General features: G+C 45.3%; 1 protein-coding gene across 1 annotated transcript in view; it reads left to right on the forward strand.

Moving 5' to 3' along the window:
• LOC120048907 (probable E3 ubiquitin-protein ligase MID2) overlaps positions 1-22,860 on the forward strand; it is a 1,198,409-nt gene that overhangs the window by 1,170,881 nt on the left and 4,668 nt on the right. Inside the window, exon 8 of the mRNA XM_038995224.1 lies at positions 6,841-7,002. Within this exon, the coding sequence (XP_038851152.1) occupies positions 6,841-7,002 (162 nt within the window). The remainder of the gene's footprint in view (positions 1-6,840; positions 7,003-22,860) is intronic.

Raw genomic sequence — 22,860 nt, forward strand, 5'->3', positions numbered from 1 at the left:
GAGGTCGATGGTATGTTTGTTCTGATGTTTACTGTAATACTGTAGGGTAGTGATGTTTACTGTAGGGTAGTGTTGTTTACTGTAGGGTAGTGTTGTTTACTGTAATACTGTAGGGTAGTGTTGTTTACTGTAATACTGTAGGGTAGTGTTGTTTACTGTAGTACTGTAGGGTAGTGATGTTTACTGTAATACTGTAGGGTAGTGTTGTTTACTGTAATACTGTAGGGTAGTGTTGTTTACTGTAATACTGTAGGGTAGTGTTGTTTACTGTAATACTGTAGGGTAGTGTTGTTTACTGTAGTACTGTAGGGTAGTGATGTTTACTGTAATACTGTAGGGTAGTGTTGTTTACTGTAATACTGTAGGGTAGTGATGTTTACTGTAATACTGTAGGGTAGTGTTGTTTACTGTAATACTGTAGGGTAGTGATGTTTACTGTAATACTGTAGGGTAGTGATGTTTACTGTAATACTGTAGGGTAGTGTTGTTTACTGTAATACTGTAGGGTAGTGATGTTTACTGTAGTACTGTAGGGTAGTGTTGTTTACTGTAGGGTAGTGATGTTTACTGTAATACTGTAGGGTAGTGATGTTACTGTATAGTACTGTAGGGTAGTGATGTTACTGTAATACTGTAGGGTAGTGTTTACTGTAATACTGTAGGGTGTGTTGTTACTGTAATACTGTAGGGTAGTGATGTTTACTGTAACACTGTAGGGTAGTGATGTTTACTGTAATACTGTAGGGTAGTGTTGTTTACTGTAATACTGTAGGGTAGTGTTGTTTACTGTAATACTGTAGGGTAGTGATGTTTACTGTAATACTGTAGGGTAGTGTTGTTTACTGTAATACTGTAGGGTAGTGATGTTTACTGTAGTACTGTAGGGTAGTGTTGTTTACTGTAGTACTGTAGGGTAGTGTTGTTTACTGTAATACTGTAGGGTAGTGATGTTTACTGTAATACTGTAGGGTAGTGTTGTTTACTGTAGTACTGTAGGGTAGTGTTGTTTACTGTAATACTGTAGGGTAGTGATGTTTACTGTAACACTGTAGGGTAGTGTTGTTTACTGTAATACTGTAGGGTAGTGTTGTTTACTGTAGGGTAGTGTTGTTTACTGTAGGGTAGTGTTGTTTACTGTAATACTGTAGGGTAGTGATGTTTACTGTAGTACTGTAGGGTAGTGTTGTTTACTGTAATACTGTAGGGTAGTGATGTTTACTGTAGGGTAGTGTTGTTTACTGTAGGGTAGTGTTGTTTACTGTAATACTGTAGGGTAGTGATGTTTACTGTAATACTGTAGGGTAGTGATGTTTACTGTAGGGTAGTGTTGTTTACTGTAATACTGTAGGGTAGTGATGTTTACTGTAATACTGTAGGGTAGTGATGTTTACTGTAGGGTAGTGTTGTTTACTGTAATACTGTAGGGTAGTGATGTTTACTGTAGGGTAGTGTTGTTTACTGTAGGGTAGTGTTGTTTACTGTAATACTGTAGGGTAGTGATGTTACTGAATACTGTAGGGTAGTGTTTACTGTAATACTGTAGGGTAGTGATGTTTACTGTAATACTGTAGGGTAGTGTGTTTACTGTAATACTGTAGGGTAGTGTTGTTTACTGTAGTACTGTAGGGTAGTGATGTTTACTGTAATACTGTAGGGTAGTGTTGTTTACTGTAATACTGTAGGGTAGTGATGTTTACTGTAATACTGTAGGGTAGTGTTGTTTACTGTAGTACTGTAGGGTAGTGTTGTTTACTGTAGGGTAGTGTTGTTTACTGTAATACTGTAGGGTAGTGATGTTTACTGTAACACTGTAGGGTAGTGTTGTTTACTGTAATACTGTAGGGTAGTGTTGTTTACTGTAATACTGTAGGGTAGTGATGTTTACTGTAATACTGTAGGGTAGTGTTGTTTACTGTAGGGTAGTGTTGTTTACTGTAGTACTGTAGGGTAGTGATGTTTACTGTAATACTGTAGGGTAGTGATGTTTACTGTAATACTGTAGGGTAGTGATGTTTATTGTAATACTGTAGGGTAGTGTTGTTTACTTAGTACTGTAGGGTATGATGTTTACTGTAATACTGTAGGGTAGTGTTGTTTACTGTAATACTGTAGGGTAGTGTTGTTTACTGTAGTACTGTAGGGTAGTGATGTTTACTGTAGTACTGTAGGGTAGTGATGTTTACTGTAACACTGTAGGGTAGTGATGTTTACTGTAATACTGTAGGATAGTGATGTTTACTGTAATACTGTAGGGTAGTGTTGTTTACTGTAATACTGTAGGGTAGTGTTGTTTATTGTAATACTGTAGGGTAGTGTTGTTTACTGTAGTACTGTAGGGTAGTGTTGTTTACTGTAATACTGTAGGGTAGTGATGTTTACTGTAATACTGTAGGGTAGTGATGTTTACTGTAATACTGTAGGGTAGTGTTGTTTACTGTAGTACTGTAGGGTAGTGATGTTTACTGTAGTACTGTAGGGTAGTGATGTTTACTGTAACACTGTAGGGTAGTGATGTTTACTGTAATACTGTAGGATAGTGATGTTACTGTAATACTGTAGGGTAGTGTTGTTTACTGTAATACTGTAGGGTAGTGTTGTTTATTGTAATACTGTAGGGTAGTGTTGTTTACTGTAGTACTGTAGGGTAGTGTTGTTTACTGTAATACTGTAGGGTAGTGATGTTTACTGTAATACTGTAGGGTAGTGATGTTTACTGTAATACGTAGGGTAGTGTTGTTTACTGTAGGGTAGTGTTGTTATGTAGGTAGTGTGTTACTGTAATACTGTAGGGTAGTGATGTTTACTGTAACACTGTAGGGTAGTGTTGTTTACTGTAATACTGTAGGGTAGTGTTGTTTACTGTAATACTGTAGGGTAGTGTTGTTTACTGTAACGTGTAGGTAGTGTTGTTTACTGTAATACTGTAGGGTAGTGATGTTTACTGTAATACTGTAGGGTAGTGATGTTTACTGTAGGGTAGTGTTGTTTACTGTAATACTGTAGGGTAGTGATGTTTACTGTAACACTGTAGGGTAGTGTTGTTTACTGTAGTACTGTAGGGTAGTGTTGTTTACTGTAATACTGTAGGGTAGTGTTTACTGTAATACTGTAGGGTAGTGTTGTTTACTGTAATACTGTAGGGTAGTGTTGTTTACTGTAATACTGTAGGGTAGTGTTTACTGTAATACTGTAGGGTAGTGTTGTTTACTGTAATACTGTCGGGTAGTGTTGTTTACTGTAATACTGTCGGGTAGTGATGTTTACTGTAATACTGTAGGGTAGTGTTGTTTACTGTAGTACTGTAGGGTAGTGTTTACTGTAATACTGTAGGGTAGTGATGTTTACTGTAATACTGTAGGGTAGTGATGTTTACTGTAGTACTGTAGGGTAGTGATGTTTACTGTAGTACTGTAGGGTAGTGATGTTTACTGTAGTACTGTAGGGTAGTGATGTTTACTGTAATACTGTAGGGTAGTGTTGTTTACTGTAATACTGTAGGGTAGTGATGTTTACTGTAATACTGTAGGGTAGTGATGTTTACTGTAGTACTGTAGGGTAGTGTTGTTTACTGTAATACTGTAGGGTAGTGATGTTTACTGTAATACTGTAGGGTAGTGATGTTTACTGTAATACTGTAGGGTAGTGTTGTTTACTGTAATACTGTAGGGTAGTGTTGTTTACTGTAATACTGTAGGGTAGTGATGTTTACTGTAATACTGTAGGGTAGTGTTGTTTACTGTAATACTGTAGGGTAGTGGTGTTTCTGTAATACTGTAGGGTAGTGTTGTTTACTGTAATACTGTAGGGTAGTGTGTTATACTGTAGGGTAGTGATGTTTACTGTAATACTGTAGGGTAGTGTTGTTTACTGTAGTACTGTAGGGTAGTGTTGTTTACTGTAATACTGTAGGGTAGTGATGTTTACTGTAATACTGTAGGGTAGTGTTGTTTACTGTAGTACTGTAGGGTAGTGTTGTTTACTGTAATACTGTAGGGTAGTGTTGTTTACTGTAGTACTGTAGGGTAGTGTTGTTTACTGTAATACTGTAGGGTAGTGTTGTTTACTGTAATACTGTAGGGTAGTGATGTTTACTGTAATACTGTAGGGTAGTGATGTTTACTGTAATACTGTAGGGTAGTGATGTTTACTGTAGTACTGTAGGGTAGTGTTGTTTACTGTAATACTGTAGGGTAGTGTTGTTTACTGTAGGGTAGTGTTGTTTACTGTAATACTGTAGGGTAGTGTTTACTGTAGTACTGTAGGGTAGTGTTGTTTACTGTAATACTGTAGGGTAGTGTTGTTTACTGTAATACTGTAGGGTAGTGTTTACTGTAGTACTGTAGGGTAGTGTTGTTTACTGTAATACTGTAGGGTAGTGTTTACTGTAGTACTGTAGGGTAGTGTTGTTTACTGTAATACTGTAGGGTAGTATTAGTGTTTATGTATGTTGTTTATATGACACACTAATCAAAGGCTAATTCAACAGAAGTTTCGTTGACCTGTTCACCGGATGTGCTACCTTGTTCTGGACCTGCTGTTTTCGACTCTCTCTCTCTAACGCACCTGCTGTCTCTAACTCTGAATGCTCGGCTATGAAAAGCCAACTGACATTTACTCCTGAGGTGCTGACCTGTTTGCACCCTCTACAACCACTGTGATTATTATTATTTGACCCTGCTGGTCATCTATGAACGTTTGAACATCTTGGCCATGTTCTGTTATAATCTCCACCCGGCACAGCCAGAAGAGGACTGGCCACCCCTCATAGTGTGTTATAAGTCACAGTGATGTTGTGTTATAAGTCACAGTGTTGTTGTGTTATAAGGCACAGTGATGTTGTGTTATAAGTCACATAGTGTTGTTGTGTTATAAGGCACAGTGATGTTGTGTTATAAGTCACAGTGTTGCTGTGTTATAAGGCACAGTGATGTTGTGTTATAAGTCACAGTGTTGCTGTGTTATAAGTCACAGTGTTGTTGTGTTATAAGGCACAGTGATGTTGTGTTATAAGTCACAGTGATGTTGTGTTATAAGTCACATAGTGTTGCTGTGTTATAAGGCACAGTGTTGTTGTGTTATAAGTCACAGTGATGTTGTGTTATAAGTCACAGTGATGTTGTGTTATAAGTCACATAGTGTTGTTGTGTTATAAGTCACATAGTGATGTTGTGTTATAAGTCACAGTGATGTTGTGTTATAAGTCACAGTGATGTTGTGTTATAAGTCACAGTGTTGCTGTGTTATAAGTCACAGTGATGTTGTGTTATAAGTCACAGTGTTGCTGTGTTATAAGGCACAGTGTTGTTGTGTTATAAGGCACAGTGTGTGTGTATAGCACAGTGTTGTGTTATAAGTCACAGTGTTGCTGTGTTATAAGTCACAGTGTTGTTGTGTTATAAGCCACAGTGATGTTGTGTTTTAAGGCACATAGTGTTATTGTGTTATAAGTCACAGTGTTGCTGTGTTATAAGTCACAGTGATGTTGTGTTATAAGGCACAGTGATGTTGTGTTATAAGTCACAGTGTTGTTGTGTTATAAGGCACAGTGATGTTGTGTTATAAGGCACAGTGATGTTGTGTTATAAGGCACAGTGTTGCTGTGTTATAAGGCACAGTGATGTTGTGTTATAAGTCACAGTGTTGTTGTGTTATAAGGCACAGTGTTGTTGTGTTATAAGTCACAGTGTTGTTGTGTTATACGTCACATAGTGATGTTGTGTTATAAGTCACATAGTGATGTTGTGTTATAAGGCACAGTGTTATTGTGTTATAAGTCACAGTGTTGTTGTGTTATAAGCCACAGTGATGTTGTGTTATAAGGCACAGTGATGTTGTGTTATACGTCACAGTGTTGTTGTGTTATACGTCACAGTGTTGTTGTGTTATAAGGCACAGTGTTGTTGTGTTATAAGGCACAGTGTTGTTGTGTTATAAGGCACAGTGTTGTTGTGTTATAAGTCACAGTGTTGTTGTGTTATAAGTCACAGTGTTGTTGTGTTATAAGTCACAGTGTTGCTGTGTTATAAGTCACAGTGATGTTGTGTTATAAGTCACAGTGTTGTTGTGTTATAAGGCACAGTGATGTTGTGTTATAAGGCACAGTGATGTTGTGTTATAAGTCACAGTGTTGCTGTGTTATACGTCACATAGTGTTGTTGTGTTATAAGTCACAGTGTTGCTGTGTTATAAGTCACAGTGTTGCTGTGTTATAAGTCACAGTGTTGTTGTGTTATAAGGCACAGTGATGTTGTGTTATAAGTCACAGTGATGTTGTGTTATACGTCACATAGTGTTGTTGTGTTATAAGTCACAGTGTTGCTGTGTTATAAGTCACAGTGTTGTTGTGTTATAAGGCACAGTGATGTTGTGTTATAAGTCACAGTGTTGCTGTGTTATACGTCACAGTGTTGCTGTGTTATAAGTCACAGTGTTGTTGTGTTATAACAGTATGTATCTCTCTAGGTCTGTATAACAGTATGCATCTCTAGGTCTGTATAACAGTATGTATCTCCAGGTCTCTATAACAGTATGTATCTCTAGGTCTGTATAACAGTATGTATCTCTCTAGGTCTGTATAACAGTATGTATCTCTAGGTCTGTATAACAGTATGTATCTCTAGGTCTGTATAACAGTATGTATCTCTAGGTCTGTATAACAGTATGTATCTCTAGGTCTCTATAACAGTATGTATCTCTCTAGGTCTGTATAACAGTATGTATCTCTAGGTCTGTATAACAGTATGTATCTCTCTCTAGGTCTGTATAACAGTATGTATCTCTCTAGGTCTGTATAACAGTATGTATCTCTAGGTCTGTATAACAGTATGTATCTCTCTCCAGGTCTCTATAACAGTGTGGACAGTTGGATGATTGTCCCCAACATCAAGCAGAACCACTACACGGTGCACGGCCTGCAGAGTGGAACACGTTATGTCTTCTTTGTCAAGGCCATCAACCAGGCAGGCAGCCGCAACAGCGACCCAGCCCGCCTCAAAACCAACAGTAAGTCCCCCCAGTCCTCTGTCCCTTCAGCCCGCCTCAAAACCAACAGCAAGTCTCCCAGTCCTCTGTCCCTTCAGCCCGCCTCAAAACCAACAGTAAGTCCCCCAGTCCTCTGTCCCTTCAGCCCGCCTCAAAACCAACAGCAAGTCCCAGTCCTCTGTCCCTCAGCCGCCTCAAAACCAAAAGTAAGTCCCCCGTCCTCTGTCCCTTCAGCCCGCCTCAAAACCAACAGTAAGTCCCCCAGTCCTCTGTCCCTTCAGCCCGCCTCAAAACCAACAGCAAGTCCCCCAGTCCTCTGTCCCTTCAGCCCGCCTCAAAACCAACAGTAAGTCCTCTGTCCCTTCAGCCCGCCTCAAAACCAACAGCAAGTCCCCCAGTCCTCTGTCCCTTCAGCCCACCTCAAAACCAACAGTAAGTCCCCCAGTCCTCTGTCCCTTCAGCCCGCCTCAAAACCAACAGTAAGTCCCCCAGTCCTCTGTCCCTTCAGCCCGCCTCAAAACCAACAGTAAGTCCCCCAGTCCTCTGTCCCTTCAGCCCCCTCAAAACAACAGTAAGTCCCCCAGTCCTCTGTCCTTCAGCCCGCCTCAAAACCAACAGTAAGTCCCCCAGTCCTCTGTCCCTTCAGCCCTCCTCAAAACCAACACGTAAGTCCCCCAGTCCTCTGTCCTTCAGCCTCCTCAAAACCAACAATAGTCCTCTGTCCCTTCAGCCCGCCTCAAAACCAACACTAAGTCCCCCAGTCCTCTGTCCCTTCAGCCCTCCTCAAAACCAACACTAAGTCCCCCAGTCCTCTGTCCCTTCAGCCCTCCTCAAAACCAACAATAAGTCCTCTGTCCCTTCAGCCCGCCTCAAAACCAACAGCAAGTCCCCCAGTCCTCTGTCCCTTCAGCCCGCCTCAAAACCAACAGCAAGTCCCCCAGTCCTCTGTCCCTTACGCTAACAACACTAAGTCCCCCAGTCCTCTGTCCCTTCAGCCCGCCTCAAAACCAACAGTAAGTCCTCTGTCCCTTCAGCCCGCCTCAAAACCAACAGTAAGTCCCCCAGTCCTCTGTCCCTTCAGCCCTCCTCAAAACCAACACTAAGTCCCCCAGTCCTCTGTCCCTTCAGCCCGCCTCAAAACCAACAGTAAGTCCCCCAGTCCTCTGTCCCTTCAGCCCGCCCAAAACCAACAGTAAGTCCCCCAGTCCTCTGTCCCTTCAGCCTCCTCAAAACCAACAGTAAGTCCCCCAGTCCTCTGTCCCTTCAGCCCGCCTCAAAACCAACACTAAGTCCCCCAGTCCTCTGTCCCTTCAGCCCGCCTCAAAACCAACAGTAAGTCCCCCAGTCCTCTGTCCCTTCAGCCCGCCTCAAAACCAACATAAGTCCCCCAGTCCTCTGTCCCTTCAGCCCTCCTCAAAACCAACAGTAAGTCCCCCAGTCCTCTGTCCCTTCAGCCCGCCTCAAAACCAACAGTAAGTCCCCCAGTCCTCTGTCCCTTCAGCCCACCTCAAAACCAACAGTAAGTCCTCTGTCCCTTCAGCCCGCCTCAAAACCAACAGTAAGTCCCCCAGTCCTCTGTCCCTTCAGACCGCCTCAAAACCAACAGTAAGTCCCCAGTCCTCTGTCCCTTCAGCCCTCCTCAAAACAACAGTAAGTCCCCCAGTCCTCTGTCCTTCAGCCCCGCCCACCTCAAAACCAACAGTAAGTCCCCCAGTCCTCTGTCCCTATCAGCCCCTCCTCAAAACCAACAGTAAGTCCCCCAGTCCTCTGTCCCTATCAGACCCTCCTCAAAACCAACAGTAAGTCCCCCAGTCCTCTGTCCCTTCAGCCCACCTCAAAACCAACAGTAAGTCCCCCAGTCCTCTGTCCCTTCAGCCCTCCTCAAAACCAACAGTAAGTCCCCCAGTCCTCTGTCCCTTCAGCCCACTCAAAACCCAACAGTAAGTCCCCCAGTCCTCTGTCCCTTCAGACCGCCTCAAAACCAACAGTAAGTCCCCCAGTCCTCTGTCGCTCAGCCCGCCTCAAAACCAACAGCTAAGTCCCCCAGTCCTCTGTCCCTTCAAGCCCACCTCAAAACCACAGCAAAGTCCCCCCAGTCCTCTGTCCCTTCAGCCCGCCTCAAAACCAACAGCAAGTCCCCCCAGTCCTCTGTCCCTTCAGGCCCGCCTCAAAACCAACAGTAAGTCCCCCCAGTCCTCCCTTCAGCCCTCCTCAAAACCAACAGTAAGTCCCCCAGTCCTCTGTCCCTTCAGCCCATCTCAAAACCAACAGTAAAGTCCCCCAGTCCTCTGTCCCTTCAGCCCTCCTCAAAACAACAGTAAGTCCCCAGTCCTCTGTCCCTTCAGCCCACCTCAAAACCAACAGTAAGTCCCCCAGTCCTCTGTCCCTTCAGACCGCCTCAAAACCAACAGTAAGTCCCCCAGTCCTCTGTCGCTTCAGCCCGCCTCAAAACCAACAGCAAGTCCCCCAGTCCTCTGTCCCTTCAGCCCGCCTCAAAACCAACAGCAAGTCCCCCAGTCCTCTGTCCCTTCAGCCCGCCTCAAAACCAACAGCAAGTCCCCCAGTCCTCTGTCCCTTCAGCCCGCCTCAAAACCAACAGTAAGTCCCCCCAGTCCTCTGTCCCTTCAGCCCTCCTCAAAACCAACAGTAAGTCCCCCAGTCCTCTGTCCCTTCAGCCCGCCTCAAAACCAACAGTAAGTCCCCCAGTCCTCTGTCCCTTCAGCCCGCCTCAAAACCAACAGTAAGTCCCCCAGTCCTCTGTCCCTTCAGCCCGCCTCAAAACCAACAGTAAGTCCCCCAGTCCTCTGTCCCTTCAGCCCTCCTCAAAACCAACAGTAAGTCCCCCAGTCCTCTGTCCCTTCAGCCCGCCTCAAAACCAACAGTAAGTCCCCCAGTCCTCTGTCCCTTCAGCCCGCCTCAAAACCAACAGTAAGTCCCCCAGTCCTCTGTCCCTTCAGCCCTCCTCAAAACCAACAGTAAGTCCCCCAGTCCTCTGTCCCTTCAGCCCGCCTCAAAACCAACAGTAAGTCCCCCAGTCCTCTGTCCCTTCAGCCCGCCTCAAAACCAACAGTAAGTCTCCCAGTCCTCTGTCCCTTCAGCCCTCCTCAAAACCAACAGCAAGTCCCCCAGTCCTCTGTCCCTTCAGCCCGCCTCAAAACCAACAGTAAGTCCCCCAGTCCTCTGTCCCTTCAGCCCACCTCAAAAGCTAACATAAATATATGTTGTGTTTTCGCTGTAAAACATTTTAAAAATCGGACATGTTGGCTGGATTCACAAGATGTTTATCTTTCATTTGCTGTATTGGACTTGTGATTTCATGAAATTATATTATATGATATTCCCTGTGGCGCTAGGCTAGGCTATGCTAGTCAGCGTTTCTGATGAGGAGGATCCCGGATCCGGGAGGGGGGGTCGGTATCAAAAGTAAAAGTACAAATAATTAAAAATGTCATTATATTAAGCAAACCAGGCATTTGGGATGACCAGGAATGTTCTTTTGATGTGTGAATTGGACAATTTTCTGTCATGCTAAGCATTGAAAATGTAACAAGTACTTTTGGGTGTCAGGGAAAATGTATGGAGTAAAAAGTAAAAAAACATTCTTAAAACTTCTTAATAGGGGGGCGCTGTTTTCACTTTGGAAAAAATCGTGCCCAAATTAAACGGCCTCGTACTCTGTTCTAGATCATACAATATGCATATTATTATTAATATTGGATAGAAAACACTCTGAAGTTTCTAAAACTGTTTGAATTATATCTGTGAGTAAAACAGAACTCATTTGGCAGCAAACTTCCATACAGGAAGTGAAAAATCTGAAAATGAGGCTCTGTGTCAGGGCCTGCCTATTCAACTGGCTTTTATTTATGGATCTGTATGCACTTCATACGCCTTCCACTAGATGTCAACAGGCAGTAGAAGGTTGAATGGGGTGTCTAGCTTGATGTGAGGCCGAATAAGAGCTTTTGGAGTGACAGGTCAGCTCTTTTGTCAGTTTTCGACGGCGCGCGGGGGAACTCCACATTGTCTTCTGAAAAGCGTTCGGTATACGAAATGCTCCGGCTCTGATTTTATTGGATATATATGAGAAAAACATCATAAAGTAGGATTTTTCAACCGAGTTGGGAATTTTTGAAATTTTCGTTCCATGCGCTAAGAGTTGATTGGCATGTTCGTGCCACAATGCTAGCCAAAGTTGCTAATTCGACAGAAGAAATGGACATTCTAAAACCAAACAACGATTTATTCTGGAAATAGGACTCCTTGCACAACATTCTGATGGAAGATCAGCAAAAGTAAGAGAATATTTATGATGTTATTTTGTATTTTTGTGTAATATGTTGGCTCCAACACGCGGAAAATAGGTGAGCGCTGTCTCACAATATTGCATGCTGTATGTTGTAGTAAAGTTATTTTTAAAAATCTAACACAGCGGTGGCATTAAGAACCAGTGTATCTTTCATTTGCCATACAACAAGTATTTTTATGTAAAGTTTATGATGAGTTCTTTGGTTAGATTAGATGACTGTCCAAAATATCTCCGGACATCCTGGTGAATTGTTGCTACGTATTCACAATGTATAACCACGATTTGCAGCTCTAAATATGCACATTTTCGAACAAAACATAAATGTATTGTATAACATAATGTTATAAGACTGTCATCTGATGAAGTTGTCCAAAGGTTAGTGATTAATTTTATCTCTAGTTGTCGGTTTTGTGAAAGCTATCTTTACGGTATAAATGGCGTTGTGTGTTTGGCTATTGTGGTGAGCTAATAGAAATATATATTGTGTTTTCGCTGTAAAACACTTTAAAAAATCGGAAATATTGGCTGGATTCACAAGATGTTTATCTTTCATTTGCTGTATTTGACTTGTGATTTCATGAAATTATATTATATGATATCCCTGTCGCGTTAGGCTAGGCTATGCTAGTCAGCTTTTTTGATGAGGATGCTCCCGGATCCGGGATGGGTAGCACTGAAAGGTTAAGGAATGTTCGTGAAGTAAAAGTAAAAGTTGTCAAAAATATAAATAGTAAATTAAAGTACAGATACACAAAAAAACTACTTAAGTAATACTTGAAAGTATTTTTACTTAAAACTTCTCTAGGATAGGGGGCAGCATTTTCACGTTTGGATGAAAAGCATACCCAAATTCAACTGCCAGCTACTCATCCCCAGAAGATGAGATATGCATATTGTTAGTGGATTTGGATGGAAAACACTCTGAAGTTTCTAAAACTGTTTGAATCATGTCTGTGAGTATAACAGAACTTATAACAGGCGAAACCCCGAGGACAAACCATTCAGATTCTTATTTTTTTGAGGTCACTCTCTTTTCAATGGTTTCATTGGGAATCCAGATTTCTAATTGACCTTCTTGCAGTTCCTACCGCTTCCACTGGATGTCAACAGTCTTTAGAAATTGGTTGAGTTTTTTTCCTTTGTGTAATGAAGAAGTACAGACATTTTGAACAAGGGTCACTTGTTGTGTACTGTTTGTTCGAGGCGCGTGACCAGAAAGCTAGCTACAGTTTGTTTTAATCCTGTATTGAACACAGATCATCCCGTCTTCAATTTTATCGATTATTTACGTAACAAAATACCTAAAGTTTTATTACAAAAGTAGTTTGAAATATTTTGGCAAAGTTTACAGGTAACCTTTGAGATATTTTGTAGTCATGTTTCACAAGTCGGAACCGGTGTTTTTCTGGATCAAATGCGCCAAATAAATAGACACTTTGGATATATATCGGCGGAATTAATCGAACAAAAGGACCATTTGTGATGTTTATGGGACATATTGGAGTGCCAACAACAGAAGCTCGTCAAAGGTAAGGCATTAATTATATTTTTATTTCTGCGTTTCGTGTCGCGCCTGCAGGGTTGAAATATGCTTCTCTCTCTTTGTTTACTCTGTTGCTATCCTGAGATAATAGCATTGTTTGCTTTCGCCGAAAAGCCTATTTGAATTCAAACAGGTTGGCTGGATTCACAACCAGTGTAGCTTTAATTTGGTATCTTTCATGTGTGATTTAATGAAAGTTTGATTTTTATAGTAATTTATTTGAATTTGGCACTCTGCATTTTCTCTGGCTTTTGGCCAAGTGAGACAGTAGCGTCCCGCCTAAACTCAGATTTTTGGATATAAATATGAACTTTACCGAACAAAACATACATCTATTGTATTGTTTATCTCTATTTCTGCTTTTTGTTACTCCTCTCTTTGGCTGGAAAAATGGCTGTGTTCTTCTGTGACTTGGCTCTGACCTAACATAATCGTTTGGTGTGCTTTCGTCGTAAAGCCTATTTGAATTCTGACATGTTGGCTGGATTCACAACAAGTGTAGCTTTAATTTGGTATCTTTCATGTGTGATTTCATGAAAGTTAGATTTTTATAGTAATTTATTTGAATTTGGCGCTCTGCATTTTTACTGGCTTTTGGCCAAGTGGGACGTTAGCGTCCCACATATCCCAGAGAAGTTTTAAGTACTTTACACCACTGAATTAGACCAGTTATTCCAGACATTAGAGAACAGCCACTGGCTAGATAGATGAGAGAAAAGGCTTTATTGGTATGCAATACATGGACCGACGCCACCCAACCAGTGATAATGACTCCATTAGACCCATCACTCACTTTCCCTTTCTCTCTCTCTCTCTCTCGCCCTCCCTCTCTCTCTCGCCCTCCCTCTCTCTCTCGCCCTCCCTCTCTCGCCCTCTCTCTCTCTCTCTCTCGCCCTCCCTCTCTCTCTCTCTCTCTCTCTCTCTCTACCCTCCCTCCCTCTCTCCCTCCCTCTCTCTCTCTCTCTCTCTCTCTCTCTCCCTCTCTCTCTACCCTCCCTCTCTCCCACCCTCCATCCTGATCACACGGTAAGTTGGCTAATGCCATGATTTCTCCCTCCTCACACCTCTACAACCCTGCCTGTCTGCCTCTCTCTCGCTCAGAGCTTCAATTACTTACAAATGCCCCTGTTATAGCCGGATAGGCGCTGACAGCATTCAAATGGATTATTGCATCAGAGAGGCTATGGAGTCACCCGGGGGGAGGTTTGGAGGTGAAACACAGGGTATCTGGAGCTAGCAGTGAGTTAGCTTGTCCTCCCTTTCTCATCCCTCCTTCCCTCTCTCATCCCTCCTTCCCTCTCTCATCCCTCCTTCCCTCTCTCATCCCTCTTTCCCTTTCTCATTCCTCCTTCCCTCTCTCATCCCTCTTTCCCTCTCTCATCCCTCCTTCCCTCTCTCATCCCTCCTTCCCTTTCTCATCCCTCCTTCCCTCTCTCATCCCTCCTTCCCTCTCTCATCCCTCATTCCCTTTCTCATTCCTCCTTCCCTCTCTCATCCCTCATTCCCTCTGTCATCCCTCTTTCCCTCTCTCATCCCTCTTTCCCTCTCTCATTCCTCCTTCCCTCTCTCATCCCTCTTTCCCTCTCTCATCCTTCCTTCCCTCTCTCATCCCTCCTTCCCTCTCTCATCCCTCCTTCCCTCTTTCATCCCTCTATTCTCTGTCGGTGGAGCCATAGGCTGGCAGATGTTTATCACTGGTCCCAGCAGCTAGGCTAAGCTCACACACACACACTATCTCGCTGTTTCTCCCGTCATGGTGCCTACTGGCCGGCACCTGCAGGATCAGCATCAGCCAAGTTGTGGCATGCAGTCCTCTGTCTCTCCTCTCTCCTCCTCCCCTCTCCTCTCTCCTCTCTCCTCCTCTCCTGTCCCATCCCCTTCTATCCTCCTCTCCTATCCACTCCCCTTCTCTCCTCTCTCCTCCTCTCCTCTCTCCTCTGTCCTCATCTCCTGTCCCCTCCCTTTTTCTCCTCCTCTCCTATCCACTCCACTTCTCTCCTCTCTCCTCCTCTCATGTCCCCTCCTCTCCTCTCTCCTCTGTCCTCCTCTCCTGTCCCCTCCCTTTTTCTCTTCTCTCCTCCTCGCATGTCCCCTCCTCTCTCCTCCTCTCCTCTGTCCTCCTCTCCTGTCCCCTCCCTTTTTCTCTTCTCTCCTCCTCTCCTGTCCCCTCCCCTCCTCTCCTGTCCCCTCCCCTTCTCTCCTGTCCCCTCCCCTTCTTTCCTCTCTCCTCCTCTCCTGTCCCCTCTCCTTCTGTCCTCTCTCATCCTCTCGTGTCCCCTCCTCTCTCTTCCTCTCCTCTCTCCTCCTCTCCGGTCCTCTCCTCTCTCCTCTTCTCTCCTCTCCTCTCCTCCTCTCTCTTCCTCTTCTCTCCTTTCTCCTCCTCCTTTCCTCTCTCTTCCTCTCCTCTCTCCTCCTCTCCTGTCCTCTCCTCTCTCTTCTCTCCTCTCTCTTCCTCTCCCCTCCCCTCCTCCCGACCCCTCCCCTCTCCTCTTATACCAACTGAGCCACTACACTCCCACTCTCTGTCAGTCATTCGCTTTAGATATATAGAGAGATGAATAGATCTGTATAGCAGCATGTCCTCCCCCTCTAGCTCTCAGGTTTATCCTCTTCATTATTGGAATCAGCCAGCAAGTATAATAACACAACAGAACCTGTAGATGCACCGAAGGGTAGCTCTCTCTCTCTCTCTCTCTCGCTCTCTCTCTCTCTCTCTCTCTCTCTCTCTCTCTCTCTCTCTCTCTCTCTCTCTCTCTCTCTCTCTCTCTCTCTCTCTCTCCGTCTCAATTTAATTCAAAGGGCTTTATTGGCATGGGAAACATATGTTTACTTTGCCAAAGCAATTGAAATAGATAATAAACAAAAGTGAAATAAACAATATAAAATGACAGTAAACATTACACTCACAAAAGTTCCAAAGGAATAGAGACATTTCAAATGTTATATTATGGCTGTACAGTGCATTCAGAAAGTATTCAGACCCCTTGACTTTTTCCACATTTTGTTACGTTACAGCCTTATTCTAAAATTGATTCAATCGTTTTTTTCCCTCATCAATCTACACAAAATACCCCATAATGACAAAGCAAAAACAGTTTTTTTTTAATTTGTGCAAATGTACTAAAAAGGTAAAACTGAAATATCACATTTACGTAAGTGTTCAGACCCTTTACTCAGTACATTGTTGAAGCACCTTTGGCAGCGATTACAGCGTTGAGTCTTCTTGGGTATGACGCTACACGCTTGGCACACCTGTATTTGGGGAGATTCTCCTATTCTTCTCTGCAGATTCTCTCAAGCTCTGTCAGGTTGGATGGGAAGCATCGCTGCACAGCTATTTTCAGGTCAGATGTTCGATCAGGTTCAAGTCCGGGCTCTGGCTGGGCCACTCAAGGACATTCAGAGTCTTAGCCCAAAGCCACTTGTGCGTTGTCTTGGCTGTGTGCTTAGCCTCATTGCCCTGTTGGAAGGTGAACCGTCGCCCCAGTCTGAGGTCCTGAGTTCTTAGGGTCGTTGTCCTGTTGGAAGGTGAACCGTCGCCCCAGTCTGAGGTCCTGAGTTCTTAGGGTCGTTGTCCTGTTGGAAGGTGAACCGTCGCCCCAGTCTGAGGTCCTGAGTGCTTTGGAGCAGGTTTTCATCTCTCTGTACTTTTCTCCGTTCATCTTCCCTTGATCCTGACTAGTCTCCCTGACGCTGACAAACATCCCCACAGCATGATGCTGCCACCACCATGCTTCACCGTAGGGATGGTGCCAGGTTTCCTCTAGACGTGACGCTTGGCATTCAGGCCAAATAGTTCAATCTTGGTGTCATCAGACCAGAGATTCTTGTTTCTCATGGTCTTAAGGTCCTTTCAGTGCCTTTTTGCCAACTCCAAGCGGGCTGTTATGTGCCTTTTACTGAGGAGTGGCTTCCGTCTGGCCACTCTACCATAAAGGCCTGATTTCGTGGAGTGCTGCAGAGATGGTTGTCCTTCTGGAAGGTTCTCCCATCTCCAGAGCTCTGTCAGAATGACCATCGGTTTCCTGGTCACCTCCCTGACCAAGGCACTTCTCCCCCGATTGCTCAGTTTGGCCGGGCGACCAGCTCTAGGAAGAGTCTTGGTGGTTTCAAACTTCTTCCATTTAAGAATCATGGAGGACACTGTGTTCTTGGGGACCTTCAATGCTACAGAAATGTTTTGATTCCCTTCCCCAGATCTGTGCCTCGACACAATCTTGTCTTGGAAATCTACGGGCAATTCCTTCGACCTCATGGCTTGGTTTTTTGCTCTGACATGCACTGTCATCTGTGGGACCTTATGTAGACAGGTGTGTGCTTTTCCAAATCATGTCCAATCAATTGCATGTACCACAGGTGGACTCTAATCAAGTTGTAGAAACCTTTCAAAGATGATCAATGGAAGCAGGATGCACCTGAGCTAAATGTAGAGTCTCAAAGCTCAAAGAGTCTGAATACTTATGTAAATAAGGTATTTCTGTTTTGGTTTTTTTATGTCTGAAAACCTGTTTTCGCTTTGTCATTATAGGGTAATGTGTGTAGATTAATGAGGGAACATTTTTTATTTAAACCATTTTAGAGTAAGGCTGTAACGTAACAAAATGTGGAAAAAGTCAAGGGGTCTGAACACTTTCCAAATGCAGTGTAGGTATAGTTTTTTGTTTGCTCTAGGGCAACGGTGTCTAGATGGAATTTGTATTTGTGGTCCTGGCAACGGAACCCTTTTCTCTGGAATTAGTATACGCAGAAGAAGCTCTTCACTAGCACGTGGAGGTGGAGAGAAAATGGGTCACGACAAAAACAACAATCAAAAAACATTCATGGTGTATGCTTGGATATGTATGGTTGGTCCCCCTCCTCGAGCACACAGCGAGCAGCCATTGAGACGAAGCGCCCGAAGCTTTTAAGTACCACAGGATGAGTTTTAGTGAAAGCCTGACACCTCAGCAGTAAGATAGGAGGATTTTTTGGGTTGTTGTCATATTTTTCGGACGACTAGACGAGAAGCGGCTTGGAGATTTTAGCTTTAGGTTGTCACATTTCAGCGTGGCTTTGCAAAACACGTTTCACAAATAACACTGACATGTAACGTTAAACCCAAAACTTCCTCCACTCGAAAAACCACGGTGAAATACATTGGAACATGAATACTGTACTCTGGATGGGTAAACTGTACATAGGCCAAGCTGTTATCTACACTACTACACAGGAATCATTTAAGACACCAAGCTGTTATCTACACTATTACACAGGAATCATTTAAGACACCAAGCTGTTACCTACACTATTACACAGGAATCATTTAAGACACCAAGCTGTTATCTACACTATTACACAGGAATCATTTAAGATACCAAGCTGTTATCTACACTACTACACAGGAATCATTTAAGACACCAAGCTGTTATTACACAGGAATCATTTAAGACACCAAGCTGTTATCTACACTATTACACAGGAATCATTTAAGACACCAAGCTGTTACCTACACTATTACACAGGAATCATTTAAGACACCAAGCTGTTATCTACACTATTACACGGGAATCATTTAAGACACCAAGCTGTTATCTACACTATTACACGGGAATCATTTAAGACACCAAGCTGTTATCTACACTATTACACAGGAATCATTTAAGACACCAAGCTGTTATTACACAGGAATCATTTAAGACAACCAAGCTGTTATCTACACTATTACACAGGAATCATTTAAGACACCAAGCGGTTATCTACACTATTACACAGGAATCATTTAAGACACCAAGCGGTTATCTACACTATTACACAGGAATCATTTAAGACTATTAGACAAATAGAATCACTTGATGTTCTTAAAAAGGTCTTGACTTCACATTGTCAAGCTCGGACATTCACCATCATTCTCAGTAGAATAACGGTTCATACATGAATAATACTGGTGGAGGGTAGAGGAGGAGATGGAAGAGGAGGAGGGATATATAGGGAGGAGGAGGAGATGTAGGGTAGAGGAGGAGATGGAAGAGGAGGAGGGATATATAGGGAGGAGGAGGAGATGGAGGGTAGAGGAGGAGATGGAAGAGGAGGGATATATAGGGAGGAGGAGGAGATGGAGGGTAGAGGGGGAGATGGAGGAGGAGGAGATGAAAGAGGAGGGATATATATAGGGAGGAGTAGGAGATGGAAGAGGAGGAGGGATATATAGGGAGGAGGAGGAGATGGAGGGTAGAGGAGGAGGGATATATAGGGAGGAGGAGGAGATGGAGGGTAGAGGAGGAGATGGAAGAGGAGGGATATATAGGGAGGAGTAGGAGATGGAAGAGGAGGAGGGATATATAGGGAGGAGGAGGAGATGGAGGGTAGAGGAGGAGGGATATATAGGGAGGAGGATGAGATGGAGGGTAGAGGAGGAGATGGAAGAGGAGGAGGGATATATAGGGTGGAGGAGGAGGAGGAGGATGAGATGGAGAGGTATATATGGCGGAGGAGGAGATGGAGGGTAGAGGAGGAGGAGGAGGGATATATAGGGAGGAGGAGGAGATGGAGGGCAGAGGGGGAGATGGAGGGATATATAGGGAGGAGGAGGAGGAGATGGAGGGATATATATGGCGGAGGAGGAGATGGAGGGTAGAGGAGGAGATGGAAGAAGAGGAGGAGGAGGAAGAGAGCGAGGGATATATATGGAGGTGGAGGAGGAGATGGGGGGATATATATGGCAGAGGAGATGGAAGAAGAGTAGGAGATGAAAGAGGAGGAAGAAAGCGAGGGATATATATGGAGGTTGAGGAGGAGGAGATGGAGGGTATAGGATGAGATGGAAGAGGAGGAGGAGGAGATGGAGAGTAGAGGATGAGATGGAAGAGGAGGAGGAGGAGATGGAGGGTAGAGGATGAGATGGAAGAGGAGGTGGAGGAGATGGAGGGTAGATGATGAGATGGAAGAGGAGGAGGAGGAGATGGAGAGTAGAGGATGAGATGGAAGAGGAGGAGGAGGAGATGGAGAGTAGAGGATGAGATGGAAGAGGAGGAGGAGGAGATGGAGGGTAGAGGATGAGATGGAAGAGGAGGTGGAGGAGATGGAGGGTAGAGGATGAGATGGAAGAGGAGGAGGAGGAGATGGAGAGTAGAGGATGAGATGGAAGAGGAGGTGGAGGAGATGGAGGGTAGAGGATGAGGTGGAAGAGGAGGTGGAGGAGATAGAGGGTAGATGATGAGATGGAAGAGGAGGAGGAGGAGATGGAGGGTAGATGATGAGATGGAAGAGGAGGTGGAGGAGATAGAGGATGAGATGGAAGAGGAGGAGGAGGAGATGGAGAGTAGAGGATGAGATGGAAGAGGAGGAGGAGGAGGAGATGGAAGAGGAGGTGGGGAAGATGGAAGAGGAGGTGGAGGAGATGGAGGGTAGATGATGAGATGGAAGAGGAGGTGGAGGAGATGGAGGGTAGAGGATGAGATAGAAGAGGAGGTGGAGGAGGAGGAGATGGAGGGATATATAGGGAGGTGGAGGAGGTGGAGATGGGGGTTGGGGGATGCAGACGGAGGATGGAGGTGGGGGTTGAGGGATGCAGAAGAAGGGTGGAGGTTGAGGGATGCAGAAGGATGGTGGGGGTTGAGGGATGCAGAAGGAGGGTGGAGGTGGGGGTTGAGGGATGCAGAAGGAGGGTAGAGGTGGGGGTTGAGGGATGCAGAAGGAGGGTGGAGGTGGGGGTTGAGGGATGCAGAAGGAGGGTAGAGGTGGGGGTTGAGGGATGAGGTATGCAGACGGAGGGTGGAGGTGGGGGTTGAGGGATGCAGACGGAGGGTAGAGGTGGGGGTTGAGGGATGAGGTATGCAGACGGAGGGTGGAGGTGGGGGTTGAGGGATGCAGACGGAGGGTGGAGGTGGGGGTTGAGGGATGAGGTATGCAGACGGAGGGTGGAGGTGGGGGTTGAGGGATGCAGAAGGAGGGTAGAGGTGGGGGTTGAGGGATGAGGTATGCAGACGGAGGGTGGAGGTGGGGGTTGAGGGATGCAGAAGGAGGGTAGAGGTGGGGGTTGAGGGATGAGGTATGCAGACGGAGGGTGGAGGTGGGGGTTGAGGGATGCAGACGGAGGGTAGAGGTGGGGGTTGAGGGATGAGGTATGCAGACGGAGGGTGGAGGTGGGGGTTGAGGGATGCAGACGGAGGGTAGAGGTGGGGGTTGAGGGATGAGGTATGCAGACGGAGGGTGGAGGTGGGGGTTGAGGGATGCAGAAGGAGGGTGGAGGTGGGGGTTGAGGGATGAGGTATGCAGACGGAGGGTGGAGGTGGGGGTTGAGGGATGCAGAAGGAGGGTGGAGGTGGGGGTTGAGGGATGAGGTATGCAGACGGAGGGTGGAGGTGGGGGTTGAGGGATGCAGACGGAGGGTGGAGGTGGGGGTTGAGGGTTGAGGGATGCAGACGGAGGGTGGAGGTGGGGGTTGAGGGATGCAGACGGAGGGTGGAGGTGGGGGTTGAGGGATGAGGTATGCAGACGGAGGGTGGAGGTGGGGGTTGAGGGATGCAGAAGGAGGGTAGAGGTGGGGGTTGAGGGATGAGGTATGCAGACGGAGGGTGGAGGTGGGGGTTGAGGGATGCAGACGGAGGGTGGAGGGGGGGGTTGAGGGATGCAGACGGAGGATGGAGGTGGGGGTTGAGGGATGCAGACGGAGGGTGGAGGTGGGGCTTCCCCTGGTCTGGTAGACCTTGTTCTCTGGGGCAGTGTCCTTTCTGCTTGTCTCCCTGACCCTCAGCCTGCAGCCGCTCTCCTTCATCTTCTCCATGACATCTGTCCATCTCTCTGTCTGTGTGTCCCGAGGGTAGAGCTGTCATTTAGTCCAGGTCTCTCTCTCTCTCCATCTCTCTCTCTCTCTCTCTCTCTCTCTCTCTCTCTCTCTCTCTCTCTCTCTCTCTCTCTCTCTCTCTCCATCTCTCTCTCGCTCTCTTTCTCTCTCCATCTCTCTCTCTCTCTCTCTCTCCTGTAGCAGGGAGCATGATAGTGTCAGCCAGCCTTCCTCTCCTTGCCTCTGACAGGTTTACTACAACACATAATCCCAAACACTGCACTCATAAAGTGTGTGTGTGCTTTTGAAATGCATTTCCATAATTTCCCTTCCTCCGATAGCTACAGTGCTTTAGATACACATACATAACCCTGCTCAGAACGGATACACAGCTGACACAGAAACACATTGCTCCGGCTTTCATTCCGACTCCTCAGTGCCTCAACAATACACAGCCACTAATAGAACGGTGAGCATCAGTGAATTACACGTGTCATTTACAAAGTATTGCTGGGAAGAAGAAATGTATAATCCTAGTTGTGAGAAAATCTCATCTCTGTATCTCAAATAGTTGTATTAATTATTGTATTAATAATTAGACCAGGGCCCATAGACCAGGGCCCATAGACCAGGGCCCATAGACCAGGGCCCATAGACCAGGGCCAGGGCCCATAGACCAGGGCCCATAGACCAGGGCCCATAGACCAGGGCCCATTGACCAAGGTCCATAGACCAGGGCCCATAGACCAGGGCCCATAGACCAGGGCCCATTGACCAAGGTCCATTGACCAGGGCCCATAGACCAGGGCCCATTGGGTTCAAAGGTAGGGCACTATATAGTGAATAGGGTGACATTTGGGTTGCACGCCTGGTCTCAGTGGTAACATGATGGAACCCTTTAAAAAGGTGGTGATGCTGTTAAGTGACACCTTGGCTCTGTCTGTGTCCCGGCCCCTGTAGGAATACACTGGTAATGAGAGAGATGCTGTGAGTGTGTGTGTGTGTGTGTGTGATGACTGTTTCTGATTTGTTGATTGTCACGTGTGTGTGCGTCAGTATACCCGCCTTTGTGTGTGTGTTTGTCCTCTGTCTCCCGTCACGTGCAGCGGCTTCAGTCCCCTCCTCTCCTCACTCAGCCAGCCAGCCAGACCAACAGTCCCCAGGAAATGTGTGACAGAGACAGTGTGTGTTTGAAAATGTCTGCGCTCGCAGCGATAAGCAGATCAAAGCAGAGAATATTTTCATGTAATTGGCTTCCAGAAGCAC

This window comes from Salvelinus namaycush, chromosome 5 (genome assembly GCF_016432855.1).
Source record: "Salvelinus namaycush isolate Seneca chromosome 5, SaNama_1.0, whole genome shotgun sequence".
Taxonomy (NCBI): Eukaryota; Metazoa; Chordata; class Actinopteri; order Salmoniformes; family Salmonidae; genus Salvelinus; species Salvelinus namaycush.